Source organism: Eucyclogobius newberryi, unplaced genomic scaffold (assembly GCF_026437365.1).
Source record: "Eucyclogobius newberryi isolate DKJ021-1_F unplaced genomic scaffold, fEucNew1.0.hap1 SCAF_21, whole genome shotgun sequence".
Taxonomy (NCBI): Eukaryota; Metazoa; Chordata; class Actinopteri; order Gobiiformes; family Gobiidae; genus Eucyclogobius; species Eucyclogobius newberryi.
The window spans coordinates 21,246,816-21,260,924 of record NW_027315846.1 but is presented as its reverse complement, the minus strand read 5'-3'; the positions used below and the strand labels follow the sequence as shown (position 1 = coordinate 21,260,924).

Genomic DNA, 14,109 nt, shown 5'->3' with positions numbered 1-14,109 from the left:
CCGTGTGCGACTGACCCGTGTGCGACTGACCCGTGTGCGACTGACCCGTGTGCGACTGACCCATGTGCGACTGACCCATGACTGACCCATGTGCGACTGACCCATGTGCGACTGACCCGTGTGCGACTGACCCGTGTGCGACTGACCCGTGTGCGACTGACCCGTGTGCGACTGACCCATGACTGACTGACCCATGTGCGACTGACCCATGTGCGACTGACCCATGTGCGACTGACCCATGACTGACCCATTTGCGACTGACCCATGACTGACCCATGTGCGACTGACCCATGTGCGACTGACCCATGTGCGACTGACCCATGACTGACCCATGTGCGACTGGCCGCGGGAACTCAAATCAAGCCGATGTAGCTTAAAATAGCTTCACTGTGGCGAAAGTCTTCTATCTTCTCTTGTATCAGCCGTTGCAAAATCAGGAGAACTTGAGAAAATAATAATATATACAGTATTTTAATTTCTTGCTCATAATGCGGCTCTTTATTTGGGTTTTAGATAAATATATTTCTATATTCACAGACTTAACTTGCCATACAATTATAAGCACATAATAACTTAACTGCAAATTGGCCTATTATTTTGTCATGCCGTTTATGCGTGGTCTACCTACCTTTCAGTGTCAGCACATCTCAAAAATATCTTCTTTTTAGATTCTAAAATCTGCTTTTATGGCAAACATAAAACATTATATATGTTTGAAAATAATAATATATATATATATATTGTGTTATTATTGCATTATATGGATGTACATTTTATAATAGCAGTAGTTTTGGCCTCTCGCAGCACATTTGGTGCATTTCAAATGTTACAACAAACTGAAGATTCAGCCCATAAGTATAAATAGAACAAACTGTATACAATGTATAAAAAGTCCTACAATGGAGATAATTTGTGATGTTTTTTTTGCCATTATGACCACTGGAAAACGTTTTGTTTGAGATGATTTGTCTAAATGTCCTCTCCTCCTGCACAGAAAACCACCACTGCAGACTTAAGCGGGCATAGGGTTAGGTTTAGCTTACTTAGCATAGTAAGCACATTATATAATCCATCATAATAATAAAATAGTGTGTCATGTGGGTGAGGATGGAGTGTTTAACCTCATACAATGATACTCAGCTGGGAGTTGGATCTAATGGGCCCCTGCTGGTCTTTTCACAGCAACCATTCACCTAAAAGGTCCCCTGTCTCACCTCTGTATATCTTTAGAGTCTTAAAAAATGAACTGAAAAAACATTTTACAAGAACACGTAACAGCTCTGTGCTACCTGTTATCTCATCCAGAGCGCATCCAGAAATGTTCTTCAGTTTGCACTCGAAGTGATCGCAGCTATTAATAAAAGCACAAGTGAGTCACTTGCGCTCAGCTGGTAGACCAATCATTGCCAGAGTTTTACTGAGCATGCTCTGTGTGGCTGTAGTTGACACTGTTGTTGTGGTCCATATATGAATCACAATTGATCATGAGTTATTGAGAATTAAACCTATTAGAAGTTATGATCGTATTGAAGAGTTCAAAACATAAGAGTTAGGTTATGATCTCAAGAGCAGGTGTAAAGATGGCTTGGCTACGGTGGAAATCTTTTGAATATCCACCTAATATATTACGTGTTCACCTGGGGAAACTTGTCATTTCTGCGTGGAAGCATTTACCATGCTTCACTTTTTCCACATTTTGTTATGTTACTGCCTTATTCCTAACTGGATTCAATCCCTTATTTGCCTCAAAATTGTACAAACAATACCCTATAATGACAGCGTAAAAATAAAAGGGCAAAAAAAAGCATTTGTACAAAGTATTTACAGCCTTTGCTTATATACTTTGTTGAAGCACCTTTGGCACCAATTACAGCCTCAAGTCATTTTGAGTATAATGCTACAAACTTGGCACACCTATTTATGAGCAGTTTCTCCCATTCTTCTTTTCAGAACCTCTCAAGCTCCATCAGGTTGGTTGTTAGCATTGGTTCACAGCTGTTTTTAGATCATTCCAGAGAAGTTCAGTCTGGGCTCTGGGCCACTCAAGGACATTCACAGAGTTGTCTTGCAGCCACTCCTTTGTTATCCTGTGTGCTTAGGATTGTTGTCTTGTTGAAAGATGAACCTTCACCCCGGTCTGAGAGCGCTCTGGGGCAGGTTTTCATCAAGGATATCTGTGCACTGCTGCATTCATCTTTCTGTTGATCCTGACTAGTCTGCCAGTTCCTGCCTCTGAAAAACAACCCCACAGCGTGATGCTGCCCCACCATGCTTCACTGTAGAGATGGTACTGGCCAGAGGAGGAGCAGGGCCTGGTTTCCTTCTGACATGACACTTCCTCAAGCCAAAGAGTTCAATCTTTGTTTCATCAGACCAGAGATTTTAGTTTCTCATGGTCTGAGAGTCCTTGAGGTCCTTTTTTGCAAACTCCAGGCAGGCTGTCATGAGCCTTTTACTGAGGAGTGGCTTCCGTCAGGCCACTCCACCATCCAAGCCTGATTGGTGGAGAGCGGTGGAGATGGTTGTTCTTCTGGAAGTTTCTCCTCTCTCCACAGAGAGTACACAAAATGTACAGTTCAATTTACAAAAAAAGTAGAGCAAAGAGTGTTTGTTGATTAAATTATAGTTACGTGGCAGGTGTTGAGAAGTGTCCATGAGTCTAACGGCAGAGGGAAAGAAACTGTTCTTGTGGGAGGTTCTAGTCCGGATGGACGTTAGCCTTCTGCCTGAGGGGAGTGGCTCAAATCGACTCTGTCCGGGGTTGAGAAGGGTCAGCTGTGATCTGACCTGCTTCTCCCAGAGCCCTGGAGAAAAAGGATTTACCTGAGCTCAATGTTCAGTGTCCTGGCAAACGCTGTGAATATCTACGTACATGTGCTTTTTTGTTTTTTATTTTCAATAATTTTGCAATGAATTCAAACAACTTTCTTTCGTATTGTCATTATGGTCTATTGTTTGTAGAAATTTGAGGCAAATAATGAATGTAATCAATTTTGGAATAAGGCTGTAACATGACAAAATGTAGAAAAACTGTGAATCTTTTCCAGATGCATTGTACAGCATAATGAGCTTTCAGGAGCTGCCTCACTACCCGAGGCCGGGGAAACCAGAAGAGTGGTGGAACTGGCAATCATGGCGGCCTCACGCAAGATGAAAGACAATATTACAAAGGAGTTTGACACTAAAATGGATTTTGTGCTTGCTGTTATTTGTGACTTGCCAGTCTGCTTAATGACCCTTTGTTTCAATGACCATTTGTCAAATGACATTGATACTTATGTTGAGGAAAATTCTCTGGAAAGCATTTGTTTGCTTTGTTCTTGGAACCATTGGCTCAATATATTAGTCAAAAACAATCCATGGTGTTACAATGAAGGGGATGGATCATAATAATTTCTGATCAAACCAGAAACATTCATAACTAATGTGATAGATTTTCAGTCATTATATTGGTCCAATGTCTGGATGCAAACTGAATAAACAGAAACTGAATTTCCATCTTATTTGTGACCCCCTTTGACATTTAGAAAGATCCATTCAAATGGGAAACGGAATCTCTTAAATGTTTGGTTGTAGTTCTAAATACAGATTTGTAAACTATTATAGAGGAAAAACTATACCCCTCTCTTTGCCACCATAAAAATACCTTAAAGTCAAAGGATTGAACCTATAGATATTATTATTATGTTATGCGCAGAGTTCTCTACATATTCCAGACCCTCCCGATCTCCATCGCTGTTTTCTGTTTTTAAACTGAAAAAATATACCTATCTGGGAAGGCAAAAAACCCATATCCAATTCAAAACTCGTATCTATACTACTATCAAAAGTAGGTTCTGCCTTGTCTTGAAAATATATTTCAGCTCAAATTAGAACTGTTACTCTACTGGTGTTATCCAGAATATGAAGCTCGATGGAAAATTCCTATACAGGCCAACAGTGAAAAAGCCGGGTCATATGGAGGACGTGGAGAATGGCTGAATAAAATCTGTACTTACTACTGAAAAGAGTACTCAACATTTTAAATGGGTTGGCTTATGATCAAAGTTTTGTATGATGGTTTTCCTTCTACTTCACAATATTGTGCTGCTTTGTGTTGCTCTTTCACAAAAAAATGCCAGTACAATTTATTTAAATTTGTGGTTGTGATGTGACAAAGTGTGGAAAAGTTTCAGGGTAACACTTTTTTAAGCCACTGTATAATCCGGTGGGTCTGTACAGACCCTGTTCATTTTCGCCGTTCATTCCATTTTGTTCACCATCTCATAAACATAGATCATCATCTTGGGAAGATAAAAGATGAAAAGAAAACTAAAACCCACTTATTTTCAGTCAAATCGACTGTCAGTTTGTACTCCAAACTCTCACAAAAACTTTCCTCCCATTATTATAAATCCATAAGTCTCATTTTCAGTGAACTTAGCTTCAGCTTTGAAAAAGACATTGTCAATTTTAGTCGGGCGTTTTAGGAAAAGTCTGGCATAATTTTCCTTTATGAAGTACATACAGTACAATTGTGAAGTACATACAGTACAATTGTATAAGTGTTCACACCTCAAAAATGTCTGATTAAAATACTCCTGTCGTTTCACCTGAAGGGATGTATTGTACATTTTGTCTGTGTCGTAAAAGGTGTGAAAGCACCTGGAGCTACCGCACATACCTAAAGCTACGGCACGCACTGCTCATCAGAGCGGACCTCAAGCAAAACACAATTTATTTGATTAATGTTTTTGTATAATCTAACTTTACAAGGTTAAGTTATTATAGGCACTATAAATACTAACTACGGATTTAAATGTGTACAGACTGAAATATTAATGTTAGGTTCTACTAGACAACATTCACTCATTCATCCTCAGTTAGTACCTTTTGACCAAGGCACACACTGACGATTATCATACTCCTTGGCTCTAGAATTGGCTCTTACCGTTCGATTAAGACTCTTAAAATATCCTTGTTGGTTTGAAACTATTGGCCCTAAAGCTCAAAATTGGACTAATTGCAGATACCTAGTTCAGTGTCTGTTCTATCATTCAGCAAATACATTGTGTACGTGTAAATTTGTGCGTGCACATGCCCAGTCATATTTTCTGAGAAACCAACATGTTCAACAGAACAAGGCCGTGCTGGATTAACAGCCACTGACCTGGTCAGGCCCATTAGTTAAAAGAGCCACTGGTCAGAGCAGAGAATGGATAATCCCTGGGGAGGAGGAGACACTAGTGGCAACATTTGATTGGTTGTACACACTCATCCATGGGCCGCTGACATAGGCTGCAGAGCACACAGACCAGGCTTATCATGGGTCCTACAGCATGGAGCTATCACAAACATGACTCTGTCAGTGCACATAATATTAAACCTGTGTGGACTAATCATTTGTGGGCTTCACCTGAGAAATTGAAGGAATTATTAACACATTGATTGTTTTGAAGATGATAAATGCTCATTGTATAGAACCAACTGCCATCCAGAATCTTCCTGGATTGTGCAGTGTGACAATGGTTATATTTCCCAACACAATATACAGTATCTATCTTCTCTAATATATTTAGAAGGTCCTGCCCATGGTTGTTCACCTTGTTATGTGATGTGACCTCCTTGATGTGGCTCTAAAGGCCACATCTAGCTATGGTTGTGTTTAGAAAGGGCAGGGGAATTAACAAATGCTATTCAACTCCTTTTGTATGAGCTAAATCCTCAAATTTCATAAAGATGTTCCTTTACACAAGAGTTTGGAATATATTCTGAAGCTCACTCTTACATATGTAAAATTGATTTATATACATATTCATGTATGCATATGTTTAAAAAAAAAAGTCTGTTATAATGTTACAATATTTGCATGTTTTTTAGTGAGTCATATTTTGTGCCCTAGTTCTCCTGTAAGAGACCTATATAATGTATAAAACGGTGCAACATTGTCATTGTTCCTCCTCATTTGTAGTTATCCTCCTCTTTATTATTTTGTGTCAAGCATCGTCACAATTATGTAGTGCAAATCCAATGGCCCCGTTCCGTTATCTGCTTGCTCCAGTATAAAAGCGCTGGCCTTAGATTGTCTGTCTGACAAACTACTTCTATTTCATTCCCAATTACTCTAAAAGCAGGCCAGGAAGATGGGCCCACCATTAGTCTGCCATTATGTTCGCTCCTAAAGTAGGTCCGCTGTTCAGTTTTCACCACACACTTAGTGAAAATGGAGTGTTACCATTTTTCCAGGAACTAGCCTTATATCACTGACCTACTTGTGATTTTTTACAGGTGTTGGAGAAGTTCATGTCTCGCCTGGTCCTAAACCGAGCAATGGGACACAAGGATCTGCGGACGCTGAGCAAGTATCAGCTCATTCTTGCCAGAGACCAGTTCCGCAAAAACCCACCTCCACACATCAAGGCAAGAAAACACTTGTGTGATGACTACATTTGACCTCCCTTTTGTGTTTCCCGGCGCATGATTCATTTGGTGGATTTCAGATGGACGTCCTTCCACCATTTTCTATTTGAATGGAGGAGACAAACAAATTGTACACTTTCTCAATTTCTCAGAGAAACAATGTAGTAAATTGGCTTTTTAATTATTCTTATAATGAAGTACATCAGCCAATCTAAACTTTGAAGTTACATTAATTACTGGAAGAGAGTAAAATGACTTGAATCATACAATTAAAATTGTACCGGTATGCAAAACACATCACAATGAAAACTGCCTCTGCTCTGCTCTCCTGTACAGGGTCCACAGCAGGGGATGCTGGAGGGAGACTTTGCCCTTTGCATCAGTCTGTACCATGGTTATGAGCTGCTAATGCAGATGGGGCTCAGGTCTCTGTTCTTCTACGTGCAGAGCGTCATGGACGGCTCACGAGGTCGGCACAACACCTCATAATAACTTCACTTTTACAGCAAAGCATAGCTACTGTAATCAACTCCAACATTACATTTACATTTAACACGTTTCTTTGACAGAAATGTCTAGGGCCAGGAATGAACTGCAGAGAACTCCCACCTTTATGGACCTCTACCAAGAGATGGACGTCATGTTCATGAAGTCACCAGCTGGTACTGCATTCACCTGTTTCCTACTTACCACAATGTTCTGTACTAAACTGCAAATGTTTCCAATTGACTTTCTCTTTGTTATCTCACATGTAGGTCCAGATGAACCATTTGTGTACAGTCACCCCAAGCTCGAGAAACTAGAAGAGGTGGTGCTTCATCACTTTAGACAGTGGTCCGAGGCAACAACGGGTAATTTACACAGTGATATGTTGTAGACTGCTTTAGTGGGCTAGCTGCTTAACCTCCGGTGCCACCCTCAGAGTTAGCTTCTTTAAGAGATGTTTTGGTCTTTCGTCTCACCCGCAGGTCTGGCTGGAACAGTTGGCACACGGGTGATGATCTTTTCCTCATTCCGTGAAAGTGTGCAGGAGATTGCCGCCATGTTGAACCGCCACGCTCCTCTCATCCGAGTGATGACTTTTATGGGCCAAGCTTCAGCTGGGAAAGGAGTCAAAGGATTCACCCAGAAAGAACAGCTTGAGGTACACACTATTATATCTATGTGATTAAGATTTACCAGCATTTATACATATACATGAAACACACAAAGTTAAACAAATATAGAGCAACAAAACTTTGAAGTTCTTCTCATGGGTGCATATAAATCTTTTTCCTCAAAATGCTCAAATTTCTCTTTTCTCTGAAGCAAAATTGTTGGTCCTCCTCAGAGAACATGAGCTCATTTTTAATCTGAAAGTAATGAGGTGAATTTGAATGATCGATGTAGCTGTACGCCCTGAGGCTATTGACTTTGGATGGTATTACTATTTGGGAGTAGCTGCAGAAAGCCACAATGTCTGTATCCTCTGGTTTGCACTAGTTCTAATTAAAAAAAAAAATTACAAGTTGCTGTTATAATTTTGCACATGTCTTAATAAATCCCACCCAATTTTTGCTAGTTAAAAAAACAACAACAATGCAGCATTGCCTTTACTTCAGGTAGTCCAGCGGTTTCGACAAGGCGGATTCAACACACTAGTATCCACTTGTGTTGGGGAAGAAGGCCTGGACATCGGAGAAGTGGATCTTATAGTGTGTTTTGATGCTCAGAAGAATCCCATCCGCCTTGTGCAGCGAATGGGACGCACAGGACGTAAACGTCAGGGACGCATCGTTGTCATCCTGGCAGAGGGTCGCGAAGAGAGAGTAAGTTTCAAGCCACGGGTTAATCTGCATTTTCACCATAATTGTGAATGTCTCATAAATGTACAATTCTTAGACCTACAATCAGAGCCAAAGCAACAAGCGCAGTGTCTACAAGTCTATCACCAGTAACTACAGCGGCTTCATCATGTACCCGGACAGTCCTCGCATGCTGCCCGACGAAGTGAACCCCATTCTCCACAAGATGCACATCACCTGTGGGCAGTTTGACCCCCGCGAGAGCAGCAGGCGCTCGAAAGGACGGAGGTCTAATACAGAAGGAAGGACCTCACTCATTCATCCTCACAGCCTGAGTTAGTACTTTCTTACCAAGGCAGACACTGACAATTAACATACTGCTATTTTGAAATACTAGTCAATGTGATAAAAATTTACCTTTTAAATCGTTTAGCCAAGGTGGTATGGACGATTTTTTTCAGCAAATTTTTAATCATATTTCCTCGTGGCGTGGATAAATCATTAGTCCTGCCACGTGTCAATCATAAAACGCACCTATCGCTCACCTGCAGCCGCGTGCGGCTTGTCCCACGTTTCCGCGTGTCTAAGCGCATGGATCTATCATAATATAGTTCCCTCAGTGTGCGGGGCAAAATGAAGACGGAGAAAGACAGTTCGAGCTGACGCAGAAGTGGACAGAAATCTACGGGAGACGAGAGATGCGATGCGATCCGTTGCGCTAATAAACAAACGCACGTGTGTGTTGTATCAGTCCGCACGGGGGAGTGCGCATGCGCACTTCCGCCTGCGTTCTCAAATCGCCCAAAAATTGTCCATACCGCCTTTAATGGTATATTTGATTATTTCTGAGGACCACTTACTTCCACGTGGATCATGTCACCCTTGTCGAATATCAATAAGATGTCCAGCGTCCATCAGATCTACATTAAAGTCACTCAATAATTGATTCATACATTTATTTATTTAGAAAGAAACCCCCTTTAGATTTAGCATCACATTTTTGTCCAATTTAAAATGTCCAAAATAGACAATAATGATTACTATTATTAGGCCCGAGCGCCACAAGCTGGCGAGAGGCCTATCAATCTCGTAAGGCTGCGAAAGTGCGCACGCAGTGCGCACGAAACCGAGCGCGAAGCGCTCGCCCACTTCCAAACACTCACTAACGCACTCCTCCACTCATGCACGCCCCTTGCATACTAATTAGTAGTAGGAAAATGGAACATTACTGTTGTAAACGGGCGAAGTTTATGATATTTGAAAAATGGGAAACATTGTTTTCGCATCGGAATATTTAGGCCCGAGCCCCAGCAGGGCGGAGGGCCTATTGCTCCCGCAACGCTGCCGAAGGCAGCGTTGCAACTGTCCCCGCATGTTTGGTGCCCCGTCGCCCCTGGCAAGTACAGTGAACTAGCCCATGCCGAAGGCATGGATCATGCATACTTACTCCTGCTATGACAGAAATAGTCAACAATTTGTGAATGGGCGTAGCCCATTCACAAATTGTTGACAACAGCAGCGCGAAGCGCTGCATTCCTCCAAAAACCCTCCTGGCATCGTCCTGTACGCGAGAATCCATGCCGCAGGCATGGGCCATGCTTGTATCTGCTCAAATCAATGGAAGTCTATGGGGAGTGGGCGGGGCATCCCGACGGAATAGGGAGTGACGAGCGCGTAAGCGCTCGTAATGATGATTCCACCCCATGGCGGCATCGGGAAGGCTTAGAGCTTTCAAACGATGTATAATTTGTTGTTATAGTGCAAACGGCTATATTGTTTTTGCTAAAAATATTATTAGGCCCGAGCGCCACAAGCTGGCGAGAGGCCTATTAATCTCGTAAGGCCGTGCAAAGCACGGCTGCGAAAGTGCGCACGTAGTGCGCACGAAATCGAGCGCAAAGCGCTCGCCCACTTCCAAACACTCACTAACGCACTCCTTCACTCACGCACGCCCCGTGCATACTAATTAGTAGTAGGAAAATGGAACATTACTGTTGTAAACGGGCGAAGCCCGTGCAAAAGTGCGCACTAAACGAGCACTTTACATTGAGATGACGACCGCTTCGCGGTCGTCATCCCCATATAAAGCACTCATTTGCGCTAAGTAGCTCACGAATACGTTCCCCATCTCTTGCATGTTCCGTGCATATAAACATGTAATGCAAAAATTTAACATTATTACTGTATAGAGGGCCAAAAACACAAAGTGGGCGGAGCCCACTCAAAATTAACGAAAGTACCCGTCAGTGACCAGGGACCCACACCATGAGGTAGGAAAGCGCGAGCGCTTTCCGAAAATGTATAGTTTATGATATTTGGAAAATGGGAAACATTGTTTTCGCATCGGAATATTATTCTTTCTTCTTTCTTCTTCTCGGGACCAACCCCCCTATTTTTCACCCAGTGAACATTGACGAAAAGTCACAAAAATTTGCACACCTCCAAAAATCGTGCCTCTCTACATTCTGGCTATTTCCCTTTTCTAAAATAAAAAAAAATTGCACGTCAGCGCCCCCAAATGTACCAAAAATGCATTGAGAGATGGGAAATGACCCAAAAAAAATCTGATCGTAGAATCATGAAATTTGGCGCAGAGGTAGATGGTGACAAGAGAAGTAAAAAATATTATTACGGCAACGCCGTCCGCCCAACCAAATGTCGGCCATATTGCTTCAAAATTGGCTAAACATGACTTCGGAGTTTTTCCAAACGTCGTACTTTTACGAACTCCTCCTACGGCGTTGGCCCTAAAAAGCTGAAATTTGGTGAAAATGCTACTGAGGAGTGGGACATCAAAAGTTATCCAAATTACATTGATACCTCTCACGGTCTCTGTGCGGCGAAGCCGCAAACTGTAACTAGAATTTCAGAAATCTCCCATATTTAAAATTTCTGCCATTTGCGCAGATAAAGTCCGAATTGCATCAAATTAGAATCAGTTGTTAAACTCTTTTCCCTAAACCTACTTGAAGTGAAATAAATTAATTTGGCGCGACAGCGCCCCCTACAGATTTTATATGGAGGTTAAATGTTTAGTTTTGCGAAATTATCTGAAATTTGACACACAACTCAATTTTGGCATCCCCATCAAAAAAGTCAGTGAGACCCATGTCATAATTGTTATGGCTTTGCCGTAGCGATGACCAAAACAAGACAGTGTCACAGATTCAGCAGTAGGCGTAATAAAAGGACAATTGGGGCGCGTTAGCGCCCCCTCCTCTTGCGGCGTGGCGGCGGCGTAGCGAGGGCCGATCATTGCCGCTTGCGGCTATATTTCTTCTTCTTCTTCTTCTTCTTCTTCTTCTTCTTCTTCTTCTTCTTCTTCTTCTTCTTCTTCTTCTTCCTCTTCCTCTTCCTCTTCCTCTTCCTCTTCCTCTTCCTCTTCCTCTTCTTCTTCTTCTTCTTCTTCTTCTTCTTCTTCCTCTTCTTCTTCCTCTTCCTCTTCCTCTTCCTCTTCCTCTTCCTCTTCTTCTTCTTCTTCTTCTTCCTCTTCCTCTTCCTCTTCCTCTTCCTCTTCCTCTTCCTCTTCCTCTTCCTCTTCCTCTTCCTCTTCTTCTTCTTCTTCTTCTTCTTCCTCTTCCTCTTCCTCTTCCTCTTCTTCTTCTTCTTCTTCTTCTTCCTCTTCTTCTTCCTCTTCCTCTTCCTCTTCCTCTTCCTCTTCTTCCTACCAACCCCCCTATTTTTCACCCAGTGAACATTGACGAAAAGTCACAAAAATTTGCACACCTCTAAAAATCGTGCCTCTCTACATTCTGGCTATTTCCCTTTTCTAAAATAAAAAAATTGGCGCGTCAGCGCCACCAAATGTACCAAAAATGCATTGAGAGATGGGGAATGACCCAAAAAAAATCTGATCGTAGAATCATGAAATTTGGCGCAGAGGTAGATGGTGACAAGAGAAGTAAAAAATATTATTACGGCAACGCCGTCCCCCCAACCAAATGTCGGCCATATTGCTTCAAAAATGGCTAAACATGACTTCGGAGTTTTTCCAAACGTCGTACTTTTACGAACTCCTCCCAGGGCGTTGGCCCTAAAAAGCTGAAATTTTGTGAAAATGCTACTGAGGAGTGGGACATCAAAAGTTATCCAAATTACATTGATACCTCTCACGGTCTCTGTGCGGCGAAGCCGCAAACTGTAACTAAAATTTCAGAAATCTCCCATATTTAAAATTTCTGCCGTTTGCGCAGATAAAGTCCGAATTGCGTCAATTAGAATCAGTTGTTAAACTCTTTGCCCTAAACCTACTTGAAGTGAAATAAATTAATTTGGAGCCACAGCGCCCCCTACAGATCTTGTATGGAGGTTAAATGTTTAGTTTTGAGAAATTTTATGAAATTTGACACACAACTCAATTTTGGCATCCCCATCAAAAAAGTCAATGAGACCCATGTCATAATTGTTATGGCTTTGCCGTAACGATGACCGAAACCTTCCATGTTATTCCAATGGGGAAATCGCCAGAACATGTTTACACTTTAGACTTTCACAAACTCCTCTTAGGGCGTTAGACATATTAACCTGAAATTTGGTGAGACTCATCTTCAGGGGTCGACCATCAAAAGTTATCCACATTTTTATTCAAAGAGTCACGGTGTCTGTGCGGCAAAGCCGCACATTTTGCCAAGAATTCAAAATAAAATAGCTTTTTGATGGTAAAACAAAGGGGAGAAGATGTGACAGCGTCACAGATTCAGCAGTAGGCGTAATAAAAGGACAATTGGGGCGCGTTAGCGCCCCCTCCTCTTGCGGCGTGGCGGCGGCGTAGCGAGGGCCGATCATTGCCGCTTGCGGCTATATTTATTATTACTATTACTATTGTCTTCTTTATTATAAGGATCTGTTCACACTTGTACGATACACACAGACACCAACCACATCAGGAATCGTGAAGAAATAGGGGCCAAAATCAGGACAAAATGTTGTCTATTATCCAGTCTAACATGCTCAAACCAGGACCAGATCAGGTCAAGTGTAGTCATAGTAGACATTAGACAACACTGTCCAATGCTTACAAATAAACATTTTAATCACACATATTAATCAGTGTTTTGCTAAGTCTATTATTTTCTTTTACTTCAGTGCAACAAGGCACCTCCGTATCAGACGGTTTTCTAAACAGCACAGAATATTCGGTATGGACTTCCACCATGAAGCTGGATGAAGATCAGACTCATCCAATCCTGAAGACATCACATTTCCTGTCCTTTCCCACAGATCTGCACAACCAGGTATTTTTATATGCATATATTACATGATAATACATGTAGATGACACGGTGTTAAGTGAATGATACATCATGAGGAATGTAACCACGTGTAGGTGTGTGGGTGATGAGGAGGATAATGCGCATGAGCTTTTGTAAGGTTAGCCTAAAGTCAAAAACTTGGACTAGTATGTATGTTTTTAACTGATTTGATAAATGTTTGTTTTCAAAGGAACCGGCGTCCACGCGTGTTGCTCCATCCCGGGAGTTGTCTTTATGTGAGTGGAGACACTGGCAGAACAAAAGCTTACCCACACATGCTGTAGACCATTCACTTCGCTGCCAACACTTCATCAAGATCATGGAGCTTATCGACCAAATGAAAGATGAACCTGAGGTGAGAAAACGTACTGTACATTTACTGTAGGCCGGAGTATAACTGGGTTCAGCAACCACCACAAGACAAAGCTTTTGCAACGTGCCCTTGAGTTACTTCATTCATGTTCTTGACTTTTCTCTCACTATGAAAAACATATTACAGTTCAGATCAGGTGAGAGAGTGGTGCAATGGGCCCTGCACACACTTGAGTTTGATTCCTAGACAGTATTGTGCAGATTTGACATGTTCGCCCATGTTATGTTTGTTTAGTCTGGCTGCTTCAGTTTCCATGCAGTCCTATATCCAAAACAACAGCAGACAAAAGAGAGCCTTTTAAA

General features: G+C 41.9%; 1 protein-coding gene across 1 annotated transcript in view; it reads left to right on the top strand.

Moving 5' to 3' along the window:
- The window catches only part of fancm (FA complementation group M), a 46,764-nt gene that overhangs the window by 10,255 nt on the left and 22,400 nt on the right, over positions 1–14,109 (top strand). Inside the window, exons 5-13 of the mRNA XM_072458395.1 lie at positions 6,268–6,399; positions 6,736–6,868; positions 6,969–7,061; positions 7,155–7,250; positions 7,368–7,543; positions 8,001–8,207; positions 8,281–8,518; positions 13,269–13,417; positions 13,625–13,789. Of these exons, the coding sequence (XP_072314496.1) occupies positions 6,268–6,399; positions 6,736–6,868; positions 6,969–7,061; positions 7,155–7,250; positions 7,368–7,543; positions 8,001–8,207; positions 8,281–8,518; positions 13,269–13,417; positions 13,625–13,789 (1,389 nt within the window). The remainder of the gene's footprint in view (positions 1–6,267; positions 6,400–6,735; positions 6,869–6,968; positions 7,062–7,154; positions 7,251–7,367; positions 7,544–8,000; positions 8,208–8,280; positions 8,519–13,268; positions 13,418–13,624; positions 13,790–14,109) is intronic.